This window comes from Podarcis raffonei, chromosome 6, assembly GCF_027172205.1.
Source record: "Podarcis raffonei isolate rPodRaf1 chromosome 6, rPodRaf1.pri, whole genome shotgun sequence".
Lineage (NCBI taxonomy): Eukaryota > Metazoa > Chordata > Lepidosauria > Squamata > Lacertidae > Podarcis > Podarcis raffonei.
In genome coordinates, this window is record NC_070607.1 from 10,910,287 (window position 1) to 10,929,540 (window position 19,254).

Consider the following 19,254-nt stretch of genomic DNA (forward strand, 5'->3'; position numbering starts at 1 on the left):
CGCTGTGTCGTGATCTTTGCCCGCAGAAGGCACCGAGAGCAAGGTCACGCGCCCAGCACAACCACCCACATTTGCAATAAAATAATAAATGGATTTATTTCGTTTTTCAGCTTCAAACTTTACAGTCACATATCCAACTGAAATGGGGTTTAAAATTCACAGCACGTTATACGTTGAAATAAAATTATATGAAAATGATGTGCTGTTAGCGGTGCTTTTTTTCTGGGGCGTACACAGACCCCTAAACATTTTGTGAATCTAAGTCTGGCCTCATTGGGGAACACTGACCGTTGGTATTTAACTTTTGCTAGTCAATTTGCAAAAATGTATAAAACGGGGTCAAATGTACGCTGGAAATGTCAGGAAAAAGAAGGCACCTATTATCATATGTGGTGGAAATGTAAGGTAGTAAAAGAATTTTGGGAAATGATATATAATGAGTTGAAAAAAATGTTTAACATAACCTTTGCTTTAAAAAAAGAAGCCTTCCTTTTAGGAATTCTAGGTGCCGATATCCCAAGGGAGCAGAAAAGACTATTTATGTATGCAACCACGGCTGTGCGGGTGTTATTGGACCAGAAATGGGGGGAAGCTTCACTTGTTTTTTCCTCTCTCAGACATTTTATACTGTATAGTTTGCGGCCGACCACTCCACCTGCCAAAAAAGAGGACATCACTTTGCATTTGACACGGAGCATACTGTATGTAGATTTGTGCAAATAGTGTCCTCTTCTTCAAGGGCTTCCTTCCTTCCCCCTCTTTCTGCGGTTCCTTCAGTTTATTTTTTAATAACTGCTGCATATCCAAATTAATTTACTTTACTCATTTCATTATCTACTCTGCAGGCTATTGCAACAATCCTGCCAGTGTTTTTATCCGTTTGCAATTTATTCAAGGAACCATTTCCATTCTTTTATAAAAATTTAATCTTGATTTCTTTTTCTTCCGGCAAGTTTCGCCATCTCTGCATATTCCATAAGTATTTTTTTATTATCCCTTTGCTTCTTTCCATTTTCGGGCAAGTAGCATTCTTGCCGCTGCAGTCGCATAAATGAATACATTTCTATATAATTTAGGCTAGAATTCCCAGTCCAGTTTCAAGCCGGCGCCCCCCCCCCCCCCGCGCACCGCCCGGCTGCTCCCTTAGCGCCGGAGCCGCCGACTCGACGGCTTTTCCTGCTACACGGAAGCCGCCTTGGGGATCCCATCGCTTTTCCGACCCCCGGGGTGGAGAGAGGGTCGTCGGGACGGAGAGGAAGCGCGCCCGACGGGGCTGCTTGGCCAGCACGGCGCGCCGCCGCTCGATCGCGGACGGGGCGGGCGCAGCTTCGCCCGGCCGCGCGGCTCCTCCTTCCCGGGCGGCGCATGCCGGGAAGCGGCGGCGGCGTGCGCTCTCCCGACCGGAGCTTCCTCGGGGCGGTGCCGTCCCGGGGCCCGCCTCCCCGGGTTGAGGCCGAGGGGCCGCCGCCGCCGCCGCCGCCGGACCGAGGGAGCGCCAGGGGAGCGCGATCGCCCGCCCGCCCGCCTGCGCCTTCCCGCCGCCCTCCTCCCCGCGATGCCCGTCGGGGCCTCCCCGTCGGCCAAGACCCGCTACAGCCTGGTGGACGACCGGCACGACCTGCGCGTCCCGCTGCACAACGACGACGCCTTCCAGCACGGCATCGCCTTCGAGGCCAAGGTAGGCGCCCGGCGGACGGGGCGAGAGGTCGAGGGGGCTCCTGAGCGCGTGCAGAAAGCCTCTCCCTTCCGAGGCGCGCGGAGGTGGTTTCTCCCAGCGGTGCATGGTAGTGGGGGGAAGCGCAATTGGCTCTGTTCCTTGGGATGAGGCTGTGCACTCTGCACGTGCTCCAGAGCACCCTTGCTCCCCATCTGGATGCCAACCTCGACGGGGGAGAAGGGAGGGTAGGGGCCAGCCCGGTTCGAGTCGAAGGAAAGAGCGCTTTGGACGGGGGTCCTGCTGTCTCGCAAGGCTCGCCCGTGCCAAGGTGAGGAGGTGGCTCCGAGTCTGCTTGTGCCCCGTGCAAAGGGCACGAGGTCTGCCCAGGGAGTGGGCATCGAGCGAGCTGCCTTTCCTGGGCGCCCCTTCCTGGTGCCTTTTAGTGGGATCTCCAATAATAACCTCAAATATACCAATTTATAATACAGTTATTAATAGCGATAGCCTGCTGGGATCTCCGAGTCCCGGATTGGCACCTGGCTCCGCTCGGGAGCAGGTGCCCTTTGTCTCTTGTTTGCCAAGCAGGCAGGTGTGCCCTCTTCTTCCCCTCCCTGCCTGGAGAGAAACAGGGCAGCGCTTACCCACCTGCCCTCTCTGCTCTTGGCTTGCTCTGAATCACGAGGGGAGGCCCTGGGCAAAGGCGGCTGGGCATCTCAGCTTGCTGGTGCCACCTTTGTGCCGGGGTCCCTGCCATGGCACCCGCAGGCGCTGCCCCCTTCATCTTGGGGGGTGGCTTTTGCTTCTCCCCTCCCCTTTTAAAAGGGCATAGAGTTGAAGGACGAAGTTTAAACTCGCTTTGCTTTCCAGTCCTCGGTCAGTTAGAGCGATGGAGAGAAAGGGTGGGTGTGATTTTGGGGGGAGAAAGTTGGTGCGGGGGGGGGATGTGGGGTGCAACCGGAGCCGAAGGAGAGAGGGGTGACATCTTCTTCTTCTTCGGCAATCACTCCTAGCCAAGTAAGATTGTCTTCCATAAACACGGTTTTAACAGTGAGTCTGTAAGTGACTGTGGAGGCCAATTCTGGATCCACACGTCCTTCCACAGTGGGGAACACAGGTTTCCTGGCAGGAGTTGATCACGGTGTGGATTCGCCAAGTGTGCCTTCCTCCTAGCGTGTTTCTCCCTTGCGTCCTGAGTTCGAGTGTCTTCAAAGCCCATGACACCTTTGGAAAAGGCTGTTCTCCAACTGGAGCGCTCTCAGGCCAGTGTTTCCCAGTTGTCAGTGTTTATACTACATTTTTTAAGATTTGCCTTGAGAGAGTCTTTAAACCTCTTTTGTTGACCACCAGCATTACGCTTTCCGTTTTTGAAGTTCGGAATAGAGTAGTTGCTTTGGAAGACGATTGGGTGACATAGTTCTAGAGAAAGGAGGCTGGATCCAATAAAACGAGTAGCTGCTGAAATTGCATTTTTAAAATGTGTCGTTCCCCCCAAGCAACCCCTGTCCTGCTTCATCCTTCACCTCAGCCAGAAAGCTTTCTCTCTGCCACATACTTTGGCACAGCCTCATAATGTACCCTGACTGCGTTATGTTGATCACCCATTGCTTAAAACAATGACAACAACCTAAATGACAACAAAAACGATGACAACAACCTATTGCTCATTCCGCCTCTAAAGCATGCAGCACTGAACTTATTATTATCATTATTTATTCAATTTATATACCGCCCTATACCTGGGAGTCTCAGGGCGGTTCGCAGAATAAAATCAAGATATAAAACCACAAAATACATAATAAAAACAGCCATCCAATAGCTCCCCCAAAAAAACACATTTTAAAAGGGCATAGGATGTCAGTCAGGTCAACCAAAGGCCTGATTAAAAAGGAATGTGTTTGGCTGGCGCCTAAAGGTGTCTAATGAAGGCGCCAGGCAAACTTCCCTGGGGAGAGCATTCCGCAGACGGAGCCACTGCAGAAAAGGCCCCGTTCTCGTGTTGCTACCCTCCGAACCTCTCAAGGAGGAGGCACATGAAGGAGGGCCTCAGAAGATGATCTCGGGGTCTGGATAGGTTCATATGGAAAGAGGTGGTCCTTGAGGTGTTGCAGACCTGAAGGTTTTATAGGTCAAAACCAGCACTTTGAATTGGGCCGGAAACTAATTGGTAGCCAGTGCAGTTGGACCAGGATCGGTGTAATATGTTCAAACCGTCTTGCTCCAGTGAGCAACCTGGCTGCTGAATTCTGCCTTATACGGCAAGCAAGGGCAGGAAGGAACGGAAGACAGAAGCAGGCATTGCATCTTAGCAGTGCCAGGGAGCGGAGTGTGGGAATAGGTTGGACTCGTGGATATAGCAGCAGACCATCTGGTGTGGGGCTCCGTACGGAGACAGCTTACCCATGTGAGTAAGTGTAGCAGCGGAACAAAATGGGCAAGTAAGAGGAAATTCGAGCATCAAGGGAGGGAATATTGTGATCTGCTTTGGAAAGACACTTGGTTTTGCAAAGCAGCATGCGTTAAATAAATCAATAAATCAAATTAGGCGGACGTATTGCAGCAAACAACAGGGAGTTAAACCACAGAGCCTAGGACTTGCCGATCAGAAGGTTGGTAGTTCGAATCCCCGTGACGGGGTGAGCTCCCGTTGCTCGGTCCCTGCTCCTGCCAACCTAGCAGTTCGAAAGCACGTCAAAGTGCAAATAGATAAATAGGTACCGCTCCGGTGAGAAGGTAAACAGTGTTTCCATGCGCTGCTTTGGTTCGCCAGAAGCGGCTTAGTCATGCTGGCCACATGACCCGGAAGCTGTACACCGGCTCCCTCGGCCAATAAAGCGAGATGAGCGTCGCAACCCCAAAGTCGGCCACGACTGGACCTAATGGTCAGGGGTCCCTTTACCTTTACCTATTACAGGAAACAGACTCTGGGAGTTTTGTAACCTGCACCGACACAAAATCTCAAAAAAGTCCACACCAGCAATTGGTATCCAGGTGTCCGTTCCTGCTTATGTATGTTCCATCCTGTGTGTTATCCAACTTAGTCCTACATTTCCGTGTTGGATAAAAGTAAGTAATATTCATGAACGATGCCTTATTATGCATTTGGACAGGTATTCTATTGCCCTCTAATCATTAGACTCCTGTTTGTCTCCCATAATCATTTCTCCCCCTCTTAAATTGCTTGCAGTGATTATTTTCTTCTTTTTTTAAAAAAAGCATCGGGTTAGGCACATTTCCACCTGTTCACCAGTCCCTGTTCATTCTTTTTGTAGTTGTGAGGCAGGGTTCTGACATCGCCCAGCCCTGACTAGTTCTGAATGTTGTCGCTGTTTTATTAATTTATTCATTTTACATGTGCATCAAAGCAATTAACAAACATGTCATTAAAACAGTATAGAATGTCATTATTGCTCTCTGCTATCATCATGAATTTGCACGTGTGACCCAGTCACTTCTAGCTACATGGGGCCTTGTGTTCGTTTTTTAATTTTTTTTACCATAAGCTGGCAACATGGGTTATGATGAACTTTAAAGCCCTAGCAGGCTTGCAAATAGTTGCTTTCCTGGTTGCTTAGGACAAATAAGAATTGCCTAGGTAACCAGGCAAGAACTTAGCTCTTTCTTGAGCACAGATGAATCACACAGATATGTTGGGGCGGGCAGACTAGGGTTTTTGTTTTGTTTATGATAGATATTTAGTTAGAGTTAAATACTGTGGGGGATGTTATTATTTTTGTTTGTTACTATGTTATGCAATTTTGTTTTTTTACATTGTAAACTGCCCTGTGAGCCTTGGATAAAAGGTGAAATAAAATAAATGAATGAATCAATAAAATAAGAGTTGGGCAGATTTTCACATGTTGGTTATTGTTAAGGAATTAACTTCACTGGAACAACAAAATGGTTTTGACTTTTCCCAACTCTCCATAATGTAATGTCTCACTTGCAGCAGTATTTTGTATGTTTACTTCAGTCGGCGCCTCTCACCTTCCATGGGGCAAGCAGAATTTAGTTCCACACATCTCGTCGCATCATTTCCCAAGCTTGGAATTTTAATGGGACTCACTTCTGACTAGACTGCATTCACTTTTCTGATGTTTCCTTACCTGATTTTTTGAATACGTTTTATGCCATCTTTCCCGTGACATAAAAGCCACTTCTAGAAATCTAGTGGGAGTTTAGCACTCATTTCCACTTTAAATTGCTTCTGGGGAGGAAAAATCAGTTTGCAGTATTGTTAACCTGGAAAATCACAGGGGTTTTGCACTGCAATTTGGCAAGGTTTTCATGGCTCAAGCCGTGTGATGAATTTTGGGCTGATATCCCGGCATGCAGTTATTTCCTGCCAGTTTTGTGAGTGAAATGGGGACAGAGGGACTGGGGACAGAAGCCCTGCTATAGAATCAAGATCAATGAAATTCTGAACCTTCTTGTCAGCTGGGGAGATGGTTGTCCCATCAGCCGGCCTTATTTGAGGACTGAAGCCATCAATTAAGATATTGCTTCCCATTGCTAGAATGAAGTGGACAGGACAGTGGTGGGTGCAAAACACGACCAGATCCAGATGTTCTCTGGGTGATATGTGACTGAGTGTGTGGTTGACGGACACCATTAAAGGAACATCAGAGATGTTGTTCTTCTCTGTGTTAATCTCTGTGTTAATCTCTGAGTTAATGCTCAGGATACATGATGTCAAGTGCAAAGCAAGGAGATTCTGAGCTGTACTGAAAAATGTAATGTGTAAATGGCCTTTAAAGGGTATTGCAACTCTTAAGATGGGCAGTTCCAAGGTGCTGGCATTTTTGGCCATCTTCTGAATTTGCACTGCTTGCCCTTGAATTTCTTCGGAAGGTTCAGTTCTTTTTGGCAGGCTCAGTTCTTCCGCCTCTCCACAGTTACACACATTAGCCTTGCTGACATATTTAGCATTCAGTATTTCCATAGCTTGATATACAAAGTTCCTCTGATACCGATGTTTCCAAATGGTGGATTTTCCCAGAAATGTTTGAGTAATCTTTCTGCATCCTTCTGATAACCTGTGTTGGTGCTTTAGCAATGCGCTGTGGTCTCAACCACTGAGCCTCTTGGGCTTGCCGATCAGAAGGTCAGTGGTTCGAATCCCCATGACGGAGTGAGCTCCCGTTGTCCTGTCCCAGCTCCTGCCAACCCACCAGTTCAAAAGCACGCCAGTGCAAGTAGATAAATAGGTACCACTGCAGCGGGAAGGTGAACGGCATTTCCATGCACTCTGGTTTCTGTCACGGTGTCCCGTTGCACCAGAAGCGGTTTAGTCCTGCTGGCCACATGACCCAGAAAGCTGTCTGTGGACAAAGGCCGGCTCCCTCGGCCTGAAAGCCAGATGAGCGCCGCAACCCCATAGTCTCATTTGACTGGACTTAACCGTCCAGGGGTCCTTTACCTTACCTTTATCTTAGTCCCTCTTCCGCTGCTTTAAGTCTGAAAGAGCCCAAAGTGTTGGTGTTTGCAAGCAGGCTGTTCTGTTGTGCCAGAGGGGGCCAGATTCCTGTTGGAGATTCCATTCCACCTTTTGGTTCACACGTGGAACTATTGCATGTCACATGTCTGTTTACATTCCAGCACTGTTTGCTGGCATAAGTGGAACTTACGTTGTGTTGCTTTTGCTTTTCTGTCTCTCTTGGAAGGACGGCAAAGAGAGACGATATGTTTCTCTGTCTTGATTTATGTTTAATAAATCCGTAGTTTGTTAAGTATGTCTTCATATGCCTCAAGCCTCTTTCATTGCGTAGTTTTGCTCTGCTAAATAAAGTCTGCCCATGTCAGCAGACTTGGGTCACTGATTTATGTCGCACCAGAGGTCAGAGGATCTTCGCAGCGTGACAGCTGGAAGGAGACAATCCAGCTGGGGTAGCAGTAAGACTGTGCTTTTAGAGCTGGACAACTGCACTGACCTCTCATTATTCCCCACCCCCCTTCTGCCATTATCTAGCATTAGGAACGATGAAGGTGAGATCATGAATGCCCATCTTCCCTGAGGTGGAACATGGTAGGGGGCGATTGGATCTTGTAGCCCTGGGAGGAGTGCAAAAGGGAGACAAGAAAATTGGAGGACCTCCAACCTCGACACAGTCTTTCCCAGTGATCTGGGAACCCTGACTCTGGGAGAAACAGATAGAAATGCATCACTAGTTTTCCTATAATATCTGGGTTAATTTGATCAAAGGAGAGTGACTTGCCCAAGGTCTCGCCTGAGATAGGTCAGGCCTGAAGCTGTGCTTTCCAGATCTAAGCCCAACTTGTAATCAGTTCCTACTGGGCACAGAGCCAGTACAGTGGTACCTCGGGTTACAGACACTTCAGGTTATAGACTCCACTAACCCAGAAATAGTACCTCAGGTTAAGAACTTTGCTTCAGGATGAGAACAGAAATCGTGCGGCGGCAGTGGGAGGCCCCATTAGCTAAAGTGGTACCTCAGGTTAAGAACAGTTTCAGGTTAAGAATGGACCTCCGGAACGAATTAAGTTCTTAACCCAAGGTACCACTGTAAAACTCTGCAACTGGACGTTCATAAACAAAGCATCTTCTTCATGCCATCTGTGTATTGGACAACTTTTCACAGGGATGGCTAAGCTCTGGCCGCCATGGGGATATTGGGTTCCAGCCAGATCTCCCCCAATGGCTGCCCAGACTGGCCGGCTGGGGCTGATGGAAGTTGGAGCCCAATGATACCCAAAAGGCCACAGATCTGCCACCCACGTTGTACAACTGCTACACTCCGTAAAAACTCTTTGCTGAAATATTTTGGCAGCAGGTTCTTCCGCCCAATTTGGGGTGAGTTAATTACTACTCTCTCTAAATCCCATTTCCTCTGGTTTTGAATTGTGGACCAATTCATTTCATGTCGGAAAGAACAACAACAAAAAGTTCACAAAGGAGAGCGGGGTGGTGGCAGGCAGGTGGGCAAATGCCAGCTCTCTGGTTAGGTTTCAGGACTAGCAAAGTTGCATGTGCTGTTCAAACAACGGAGGAGTGGGAGAGAAGGCTATGCAAAAAGCTGAGCTGGGAGAAGTCTGTGCGAAGAGGCAAAAGACATGTGAAGATTGCTTTCATAGAAAGACTGAGCTTTGGGCGTGGGGAGAGAGGGTTTTATTCTGCCAGGAGGACTAATTTGGCAGCAGCAGAAGATGGCATTTTCATATTATAAATGGCATGCATTCCCAGGACCACATTACTCCTGCTCTGGCTCTTTATTATTATTTTTTTCCTAAATGTTTATTGAGATTTTACAAAACATAAACATAAGTGAAACAAACATCCAACACAAACAAATATATCAAAAAAGAAAAAAGATAAAAAAAAGAAACACAGAGAAAGAAAAAAACCAATTTTTAGTTTCATAGTTCTATATCCCTCTTTCCTGACTTCCTCACATCTCCCTTTTTTGTGTTCCCCTTTATTCAATCAAGTTCAGCAAATTCTGACCCTCTTTCAAACCTCATTTATAATTATATGTTTCAACCTATTATGTCTCTAATTTCCCTTCCCTTTCCACTTCGTTTTTTACCTAATTTTCATATCTTAATCTCTTATGCCACTTTATATACCTTTGACATAATATTACTCTGGTCTTAGCCACCTTCTCTTTTTAATCATTTTTGCATACCCCTTCTAACCATGTCACTAATGCCATATTACCTTTATATCCAACATCATTTTAACATTCAAACATTTTACAATGTTTCTGTAAATAGTTTTTGAACTTTTTCCAGTCCTCTTCCGTCGACTCTTCTCCCAGGTCTCGGATTCTGCTGGTCATTTCTGCCATCTCCATATAGTCTATCACTTGCATCTGCCATTCTTCCACGGTGGGCAAATCTTGTGTCTTCCAGCATTTGGCAAGAAGTATTCTTGCTGCTGTTGTTGCGTACATAAAAAATGTTCTGTCTTTCTTTGGCACCAATTGGCCGACTATGCCCAAGAGGAAGGCCTCTGGTTTCTTAAGAAAGGTAAATTTAAATACCTTCTTCAGTTCATTGTAAATCATTTCCCAGTAAGCCTTAACCTTTGGGCACGTCCACCAAAGATGAAAGAATGTTCCCTCAGTTTCTTTACATTTCCAACATTTGTTATCAGGCAGGTGATAAATTTTTGCAAGCTTAACTGGGGTCATGTACCACCTATAAATCATTTTCATAATATTCTCCTTTAAGGCCTGCTCTGGCTCTTTAAATACCTTCCGACAATTCTACATGTTTTATTTTGCAACCAGGACGTGGGTGGCGTTGTGGTCTAAACCACGGAGCCTCTTGGGCTTGCCGATCAGAAGGTTGGCGGTTTGAATCCCTGTGACGGGGTGAGCTCCCGTTGCTCAGTCCCATCTCCTGCGTTTCCGTGCGCTCTGGTTTCCATTGCGCCAGAAGTGGTTTAGTCATGCTGGCCACATGACCCAGAAAGCTGTCTGTGGGCAAACACTGGCTCCCTCGGCCTGAAAGCGAGATGAGTGCCGCAATCCCATAGTCGCCTTTCACTGGACGTAACCGTCCAGGGGTCCTTTACCTTTTTTTTAACCTATGAAAGGAGCCATGGTGAGAATAAGAAACAACACTGCAAATTTAGTGTCAGATATCAACTACTGGAGTAAAATATTACTGAGCATGAACTATGCGCATGAGATATTTAAAGAATATTCTCTATTAACATTTGTAAATAATAATTATGAGAATTTTTGGAAGCAACACTCTTAGGACAGGCAGAAATTCAGCAGATTATGTTTTCCCCAACGTTGCTACTGCAGGGCTGAATTCTTACTAAAGGTAAAGGTAAAGGGATCCCTGACAGTTAAGTCCAGTTGCGAATGACTCTGGGGTTGCGGCGCTCATCTCACTTTACAGGCCGAGGGAGCCGGCGTTTGTCCTCAGACAGTTTTTCTGGGTAATGTGGCCAGCATGACTAAGCCGCTTCTGGCGAAACCAGAGCAGCGCACGGAAGCGCCGTTTACCTTCCCGCTGGAGCGGTACCTATTTATCTACTTGCACTTTGACGTGCTTTCAAACTGCTAGGTTGGCAGGAGCAGGGACCGAGCAATGGGAGCTCACTCCGTCGCTGGGATTCGAACCGCTGACCTTCCAGTCGGCAAGCCCAAGGCTCAGTGGTTTACACCACAGCACCGCCCATGTCCCCGAAATTCTTACTACCTAGGTCTTAAGACATAGTGCCTCTTTTAAGAAACAAAAAACCCAAAACCTATTCCCATGAAGAGTTAGACACAACTAAACCCAGTGGAATCATTGCGCTGAAGCATACCAGCTCTTTATAGGACTGGACTGTGATCCAGCTCCTCTGAGCTCCTCTGAGCAAATTGTAAATCTGGGTAACAGGTCTACTTAGATTGAAGTTTGCGTGTGAGATGATGAACTGTTTGGACATGTATGTGCTTAGGTACAGTTAAAGAAAGGTGGTTAAACATTGTGCAGCGTTGCCTTGTACATGTTTTCTCAGCCATTCCATCCCATAACTGCCCCCCCATGCATGTGCCTTTTCTCCATGCATGAGCCCTGATTAAGATATTCCGAAAGTTAAAGAGTAGGCAATTTAGGGTGTCGGCCTAAATGCACAGCAGTTAGTGGCTGGCAAGGAGAGAGTTGAGATTTGGTTGAGATGGAGATAAGATAGGTGACAACAATTCCCTTGTGCGTCTCCTTGCCTCTTTCAGGATGTTTTTGCGCTGGACCCAGATGTCTTCCAGTCTGTTCCTTCAGCTACTCAGTGCAAGATTGGTGCTAATCTGCATTTGGGACTATAATTGAAAAGCATTCCTGTTTTGCAAATTGCAGGGAGTACGATTTTGAATTAAGTACGAGGAACCTGAAAGGGGAGTTTAGAACCAGAACTGGCTCCCCTGGAGGTTGTGAAATCATCTGCCTTGAGAAAGTTTTCCAGAAAGGAGAAGTTACTGGGGTGGTTTAGACATAGGTGGTCACAGGGGCTCGGAAACGCTGTAAAAGGATGGGAAAATGATTCCCCCAACCCTGAAAGCCTTTTCTCCCCAAGCAATTGAGGGGGAGGGTGAAAGTGGACTACAAGCGTCCAGTACAGACCTTCCAAGTGTCCCTATTTTCCAGGGACAGTCCCAGATTTACAGAAGCCATCCCAGTTTCTGATTTGATCCTGGAATGTCCTGCTTTTCCTTAGGACATGCCAGTTCTCATCGGTGAAATGTTGGAGGGTTTGGAGTTATGTGACCTTCAAGTCAAGGAGATAAGATATAGCCTTTAGGAGACATCTGCCCTGTATTGGGTAGGTTTTTTTAATGCTAAATATTTCATTATGTTTATTTATTTGGTTTTCCAGATTACAATTTTACAACCACATATCCAACATACAACATAAAAAACAAGAATCTCCTGGACTGCTCCCCTTTGTGGGTCCTATTGTTATTCATTTCCTCCTGCATCTTTTATAATAATCCAATTCTTTTATCTCTCCATTGTATCCAAAATTCACCACGAAACTACAAGTCATATTCCAACCCTACTAACAATTTTAACTGTTTACAATGGTCTTTAAGATAAATTATCAATTTTCCCCATTTCGGCATAATCCATCAACTTGATCTGCCTTTCTTCTCTGTTTGGGACTTTATCTTCTTTCAATCTCTGGGCCAATAACATCCGTGCAGCCGTGGTCACATACATAAATAGTCTTTTCTGCTCCCTTGGGATTTAGGCACCTAAAATTCCTAAAAGGAAGGCCTCATGGGTTTTTTTATAGAAAAAGTTATTTTTAATACCGTATTTTTCGCTCTATAAGACGCACCAGGCCACAAGACGCACCTAGTTTTTGGAGGAGGAAAACAAGAAAAAAAATATTCTGAATCTCAGAAGCCAGAACAGCAAGAGGGATGGTTGCGCAGTGAAAGCAGCAATCCCTCTTGCTGTTCTGGCTTCTGGCATAGCTGCGCAGCCTGCATTCGCTCCATAAGACGCACACACATTTCCCCTTACTTTTTAGGAGGGGAAAAGTGATTCTTACAGAGCAAAAAATACGGTATTTATTTCAGTTCATTATATATCAGTTTGCTTGTTTTGAAGGGAAGGGAGGTTCAAAGAGTAATGCCTCCTGTCAGTCAGGACTCTCTTCCGATAGAAAAGGGGTTTAACAGGTGGGTGATGTCCAGGGCCGTCTTAAGCATATCCAGCGCTGTAATTTATCTCAGTGCTGCCAGCGTTTTCAGCTGTAAACAGTTAGTTCCAGGGCCGTCTTAAGCATATCCGGCGCCTTGGTGCAAAGATCCCCGGCGCCCCCCTTTTCCCAGAGTTTTCGACCTTTTTTTAGGGCTGGAGGAGGCGGGCAGCGACTGGAGGGTGGCTCCTCCGGTGGGGAAGAGACGGAGGCTGGACGCGGCGCCTCCTGGCTCAGCTGGCCGCTCCATGCCGCAGTGGCCACGGCAGGCAGCACACCGAGCGAGCGGGCCTGTGCTGAGGGAGCGAGGGAGCGTGCACCGCTCCTGCCGAGTGCCAACTCGGTTTTTTCCCTTTTAGCCTTCTGGCGCCCCGCAGAATTCAGCGCCTGCAGGCCAAAAGGGAAAAAACCGAGCCAACATTCGACTGGAGCGGCGCACGCACCATTGCTCACTCAGCACGCTTGTTTGGTGTTCCCCGGACTCTCGCTTGGCGCCCTCCAGAACTTGGCGCCCTAGCGCCCTGCGCCACCAGCCTCTATGGGTAAGACGGGCTGGTTACTTCCCATATATTCAATAAACCTTTTCCAATCTTCTTGTTCTCTTATTCCATAAATTAAGTCTGCAAGCTGTGCATATTGAGTCAACTTAAGTTGCCATTCTTCTTTGGTTGGGACCACGCTCGCTTTCCATTTTTGGGCTAACGAAACATGGGCCGCAGTAGTGGCATACATAAGTACAGTGGTACCTCGGGTTAAGTACTTAATTCGTTCCGGAGGTCCGTTCTTAACCTGAAACTGTTCTTAACCTGAAGCACCACTTTAGCTAATGGGGCCTCCCGCTGCCCCCGCACCGCTGGAGCATGATTTCTGCTCTTATCCTGAAGCAAAGTTCTTAACCTGAAGCACTATTTCTGGGTTAGCAGAGTGTGTAACCTGAAGTGTATGTAACCTGAAGCGTATGTAACCTGAGGTACCACTGTAACCTTTTTTGACACCTGGTAATTTCAGTCTGAATTATCCCCAACAGAAAGGACTCTAGTTTTTTGGGGGGAAAGAAACATTTTTTTCACTTCATTACACATCATTTCCCAATACTCTTTTACCCTTTTACGTGTCTACCACATATCAAAGAACATTCTCTCAACCTCTTTGCATCTCCAGCACTTATCTGATTCATTCTTATACATCTTAGCAAGCCTACTCGGAGTAGGCAGAAGGTGCACTTCTTAAAAAGCTAACACGGAGTCATCACATGAATCAGACGGTCCCTTGAGGTTTCCTGTTCACTGGCTAGCTTCTGTTCCCGCATCCTTCTGATTGTACACCCTACTGTTCCTTTTTTTTAATGTCCCCTTCGGTCATGTGCTTCTGCTCCACATCTTGACCACATCACCTCTGCTTGTGTGATTCAGAAACCGTGGGATGGAAGAGAGCTGGCTTCCTCAGTGCCACAGGATAAATGGACTCCCATTCATGAATGAGTCCTTCCTATATGGAGGAGCAGGCAGACGGACATCCAAGCTGGAGAGTTTGGGATAAGGACAGAGAGAGGGGGGTGGTGCTTGTTGCAAATTAGAATTCATTCATTCTGAGTCTTTCTCATCCAGCAATGGTATCACCAATGTAGGGAAACTTTTGCCAGTTCTTTATTTTACTGGTAGATATATAGATGGATAGGGACGCAGGTGGCACTGTGGGTTAAACCACAGAGCCTAGGACTTGCCGATCAGAAGGTCGGCGGTTCGAATCCCCACGACGGGTTGAGCTCCCATTGCTTGGTCCCTCCTCCTGCCAACCTAGCAGTTCGAAAGCACGTCAAAGTGCAAGTAGATAAATAGGTACCGCTCCGGCGGGAAGGTAAACAGTGTTTCCATGCGCTGCTCTAGTTTTGCCAGAATCAGCTTAGTCATGCTGGCCACATGACCTGGAAGCTGTACGCCAGCTCCCTCGGCCAATAAAGTGAGATGAGCGCTGCAACCCCAGAGTCGGCCACGACTGGACCTAATGGTCGGGGTCCCTTTACCTTTATATAGATGGGTGGATATAACATGTAACTAGAGAGATGATAGATACAGCACATAACTATTAAATTAAATTGATACATATTAAATTAATAAATTAAACACATGCACACAGATAAATACATTTTTACAGCAGAGCAAAAGCACCGTATGGATATCTTCTTCTTGAAAGCTATCATTCCATGTGCAGAAAATAACGTCTTATCGCTCTGAGCATCCTGCTTACTTGATTACTTGGCCTTTTGTAATATATTAAATGCATAACTAGTATGCCGCATATTGTTTCAAACCATTCTGAGATCAATGGAGTTTGTGCTTTTGTCCCAAGACAAGCACAGAGTCCCACCCGCCCACCCCCAGGAATAATAAATTGAACACAACTTTCAGATCTACCTCTCATGTTATATGTTTCAAATTGCCTAAAGGTATCCCTGCAATAGTCAGTATTTAGTCATTTCATTGATAAAAGTTATGGACCGTAGTCCAGAAAATCTTAATTACTGGGTAGTTCCAGATTATAGGTATTGGATCTGCTTGGGAAGTATCACATTCCCAGCAGTTACTTTGCACTCTACATTAAAAACCCCGTTTTAATCCTGTTTCCAGTAGGAAAGCAATGCCTCAATAGTCCAAGAGAGCCTTAGGAGAAAGCAGTCTTCTCTATCTATCATCTATCTATTTTCTATACCGTGGTACCTCTACTTACGAGCACCTCTGGTTACATAGCCTTCAGGATACGCACGCAGCAAACCTGGAAGTACTGTATTTTTCGCCCTATAGGACGCACTTTTCCCCCTCCAAAAATGAAGGGGAAATGTGTGTGTGTCCTATGGGGTGAATGCAGGCTTTCGCTGAAGCTTGGAGAGCGAGAGGGGTCGGTGTGCACCGACCCCTCTCGCTCTCCAGGCTTCAGGAAGCCCTCCGCAAGCCTTGGGAGCCCGGCGGGAAGTCGCGCCGGGCTCCCAAGGCTTGCGGACAGCAGCCTACAGCCCAAAACCTGGGGAGCGCAGCGGAGTGCGCCCCGGGCTTCGGGCAGATATCTGCAAGCCTGGGGAGACCGGCGGGAGTTCCCGTCGGGCTCCCCAGGCTTGCGGATAGCTGCCTGTTCTGGGGTCGGGTGCGCCCTATGGGCCGGTGCGCCCTATAGGGTGGAAAATACGGTATTTTTCCGGGTTTTGCCGCAAGCGCAGAAGCTCCCTGCCGTTCGCATGTGCAGAACAGGCACCTCCGGTTGTGAAAACCTCAGGATCTGACCGGCGTTCCGGAACGGATCCTGCCCGCAACCAGAGGTACCACTTTACTGTCCTTCATCTATGGACCACAGGTGGTACACAACGTAAAAACACAAACACACATAACATAGTAACAAACACTATCTCCCCCACCCCGCTTTTAAAAGGCCATAGATGGTTTAATTCTACAGTGATGTGAATTTGCTTCTAGTACCATTGTTCTGTGCAGGAATCTTTCATACGGTTCATTCCCCCCCAGTGACCGTTTGCTGTTTTCGGAGGCAAAATGCCATTTCCCACAAATCTTGTCAGGTTTGGAATTTTCCTTCTGAAACCTGACCAATGATTGCTTAAAGAAAAGGAAAAAGAGGTCTTAATCTCTAATTTGTTCAGGACTTTATTAGCTTGTTAACATTCTTTGTACTTTGTTTCCGCCCTAAAACCTGCAGATTTTAAATTGCATTGCAATCGGGAGTGTTGAAAGTAATCAGATATTTGCGGGGGAAGTACAAATAGGAACAATTTGTTCAGTTCCCTCCCCTTTATTTTATTCCTGTGCTGGTGCCCACAAGAGCTGTAACTCGGTTAAGGAGATTTTATTTGATTGAATCTCCATCGAGTAGTCGACCCATTTAAATTCGCAGTACCCCGTATTTTTCGCTCCATAGGGCGCACCTGACCATAGGGCGCACCTAGTTTTTAGAGGAGGAAAACACACACAAAAATATTCTGAATCAAATGTTGCACTAAACTATTTAAAGCAGTAAAACGGGCGGCTCCTGCCCTCTTTGCTGCTTTAAAGCAAGCCTCAGAGGAGGGAAGGAAGGGGAGCCATGGCTTATCAAAGTCCAGTTAATAATGCTGAGCCTGACTTACGGCCATCGAGATTAGCCTGGCCGTCTCAGTGGAAATCTGGGGAGGCTGAGGTGGACTTTCCAGTGGTCAAAGTGTGGTTGTGTCTTCCTGCCCGGCATCTATTTCCTGCCCTCTTTCCTCCCTGCACCCTGCTTCGAGGGAAGGAAGCGGAGCCCTGGATCCTCTGCTCGCAAGTGCAGCGGATTCCCTCCACTTTGAAGCAGGAAAGTGGGAGAGAAGCCGCTTACACGGGAATTCCCCCACCTCCCGCAGAAGCCGCACGCTCTTTGAAGGGGCTGCGCGGCTTCTGCTGGCTTTTCTAGGAGGTGTGGGAAGGGACTGATGGGGCCAGTCAGTCCCTTCTTTCTCCTGGGGAAAAGCCCCCAAGAGCCGCACGGAGTTCTTGAGGGCTTTTCCCGCTTGCCTCCCCCTGCATTCGCTCCATAGGATGCACACACATTTTCCCTTGCTTTTTAGGAGGGAAAAGGTGCATCCTATGGAGCGAAAAATACGGTATTTTTTAAAAAACTGACACTTTGGTGGTTTGCAGAGGTTTGTGGCAGACCACCTGTTTTGCATGAAGTGGACCCTGTTCTTAACCCCTGACATCTCCAGCTGCCTGATGAACAGCAGAATCCCTGCCAGTCCGAGCAGGAAATACTGAGTCAGGTGGAGCTGTGGCCTGACTCAAAAATAAGGCAGCTTCCTGTCTTGTTCAGGTGATGGACCCTTGCGCTGTGGGTGGCAGTCTTTTGGAGGCCTTTCCATTCATTCATTTATTCATTTGGTTGGTTGGTTGGTCTTTCAGATTAAAGTTGTACAATTTACAATAAAGTAAATTGGACTACTGCAATGCGCTCTACGTGGGGCTACCTTTGAAGGTGACCCGGAAACTGCAATTAATCCAGAATGCGGCAGCTAGACTGGTGACTGGGAGCGGCCGCCAAGACCACATAACACCGGTCCTGAGAGATCTGCATTGGCTCCCAGTACGTTTCCAAGCACAATTCAAAGTGTTGGTGCTGACCTTTGAAGCCCTAAACGGCCTGGGGCCAGTATACCTGAAGGAGCGTCTCCACCCCCATCGTTCAGCCCGGACACTGAGGTCCAGTGCCGAGGGCCTTCTGGCGGTTCCCTCATTGCGAGAAGTGAGGTTACAGGGAACCAGACAGAGGGCCTTCTCGGTAGTGGCACCCGCCCTGTGGAACACCCTCCCTTCAGATGTGAAGGAAATAAGCAGCTATCCTATCATTAAAAGACATCTGAAGGCAGCCCTGTTCAGGGAAGTTTTTAATATTTAATGCTGTACTGTTTTTAACACTTGATTGGGAGCCACCCAGAGTGGCTGGGGAAACTCAGCCAGATGGGCGGGGTATAAATAAATTATTATTGTTGTTGTTGTTGTTGTTGTTGTTGTTGTTACATACCCAACATACAACATAAAGACAAGATTCCAAAGAATCTCCTGGACTTCCTTGCTCCCCTTTGTGGGTCCTATTCTTAGTCATTTCCTCCTGCATCTTTTATAACAATCCAAAATCTTTTATCTCTCCATTGTATCCAAAATTCACCATTGAACTACAAGTGTCATTCCAATCCTACTAACGGTTTTAGATGTTTACAATGGTTTTTAAGATAAATTTTAAATTTTCCCCATTCCTTATTAAAATTGTGGTCTTCCTGATTTCTGATTCTTCCGGTCATTTTTGCCATTTTGGCATAATCCATTAACTTGATCTGCCATTCTACAGTGGTACCTCAGGTTACATACGCTTCAGGTTACATACGCTTCAGGTTACATACGCTTCAGGTTATAGACTCCGCTAACCCAGAAATATTACCTCAGGATGAGAACAGAAATCGTGCTCCGGTGGCGCGGCGGCAGCAGGAGGCCCCATTAGCTAAAGTGGTGCTTCAGGTTAAGAACAGTTTCAGGTTAAGTACGGACCTCCTGAACAAATTAAGTACTTAACCTAAGGTACCACTGTACTCTGGTAGGGACTTTATCTTCTTTCCATCTTTGGGCCAATAACATCCAAGACCATACATAAATGGTCTTTTCTGCTCCCTTGGGATTTCGGCACCTAGGGTTCCGAAATGAAGGCTTCGGGGTTTTTTTTTTTAGAAAAAGTTATTTTAAACATTTTTTTTCAACTCATTATATATCATTTCCCAAAATTCTTTTACTACCTTACATTTCCACCACATATGATAAAAGGTGCCTTCTTTTTCCTTACATTTCCAGCATACATTTGACCCTGTTTTATACATTTTTGCTAATTTACTGGGAGTTAAATACCAACGGTACATCATTTTCATATAATTCTATTT

The 19,254-nt window shown here is 46.8% G+C and overlaps 1 protein-coding gene across 2 annotated transcripts in view; it reads left to right on the forward strand.

Annotated features, from left to right (window-relative positions):
* Positions 1 to 1,379: 1,379 nt before the first annotated feature.
* The window catches only part of NOS1AP (nitric oxide synthase 1 adaptor protein), a 76,241-nt gene continuing 58,366 nt past the window's right edge, over positions 1,380 to 19,254 (forward strand). The window contains exon 1 of one of the 2 annotated variants that reach the window (XM_053391415.1): positions 1,380 to 1,678. In XM_053391415.1, coding sequence (XP_053247390.1) covers positions 1,556 to 1,678 — 123 coding nt within the window. In that variant the 5' untranslated portion in view covers positions 1,380 to 1,555. The remainder of the gene's footprint in view (positions 1,679 to 19,254) is intronic. The other variant, XM_053391413.1, reaches the window with a different exon arrangement.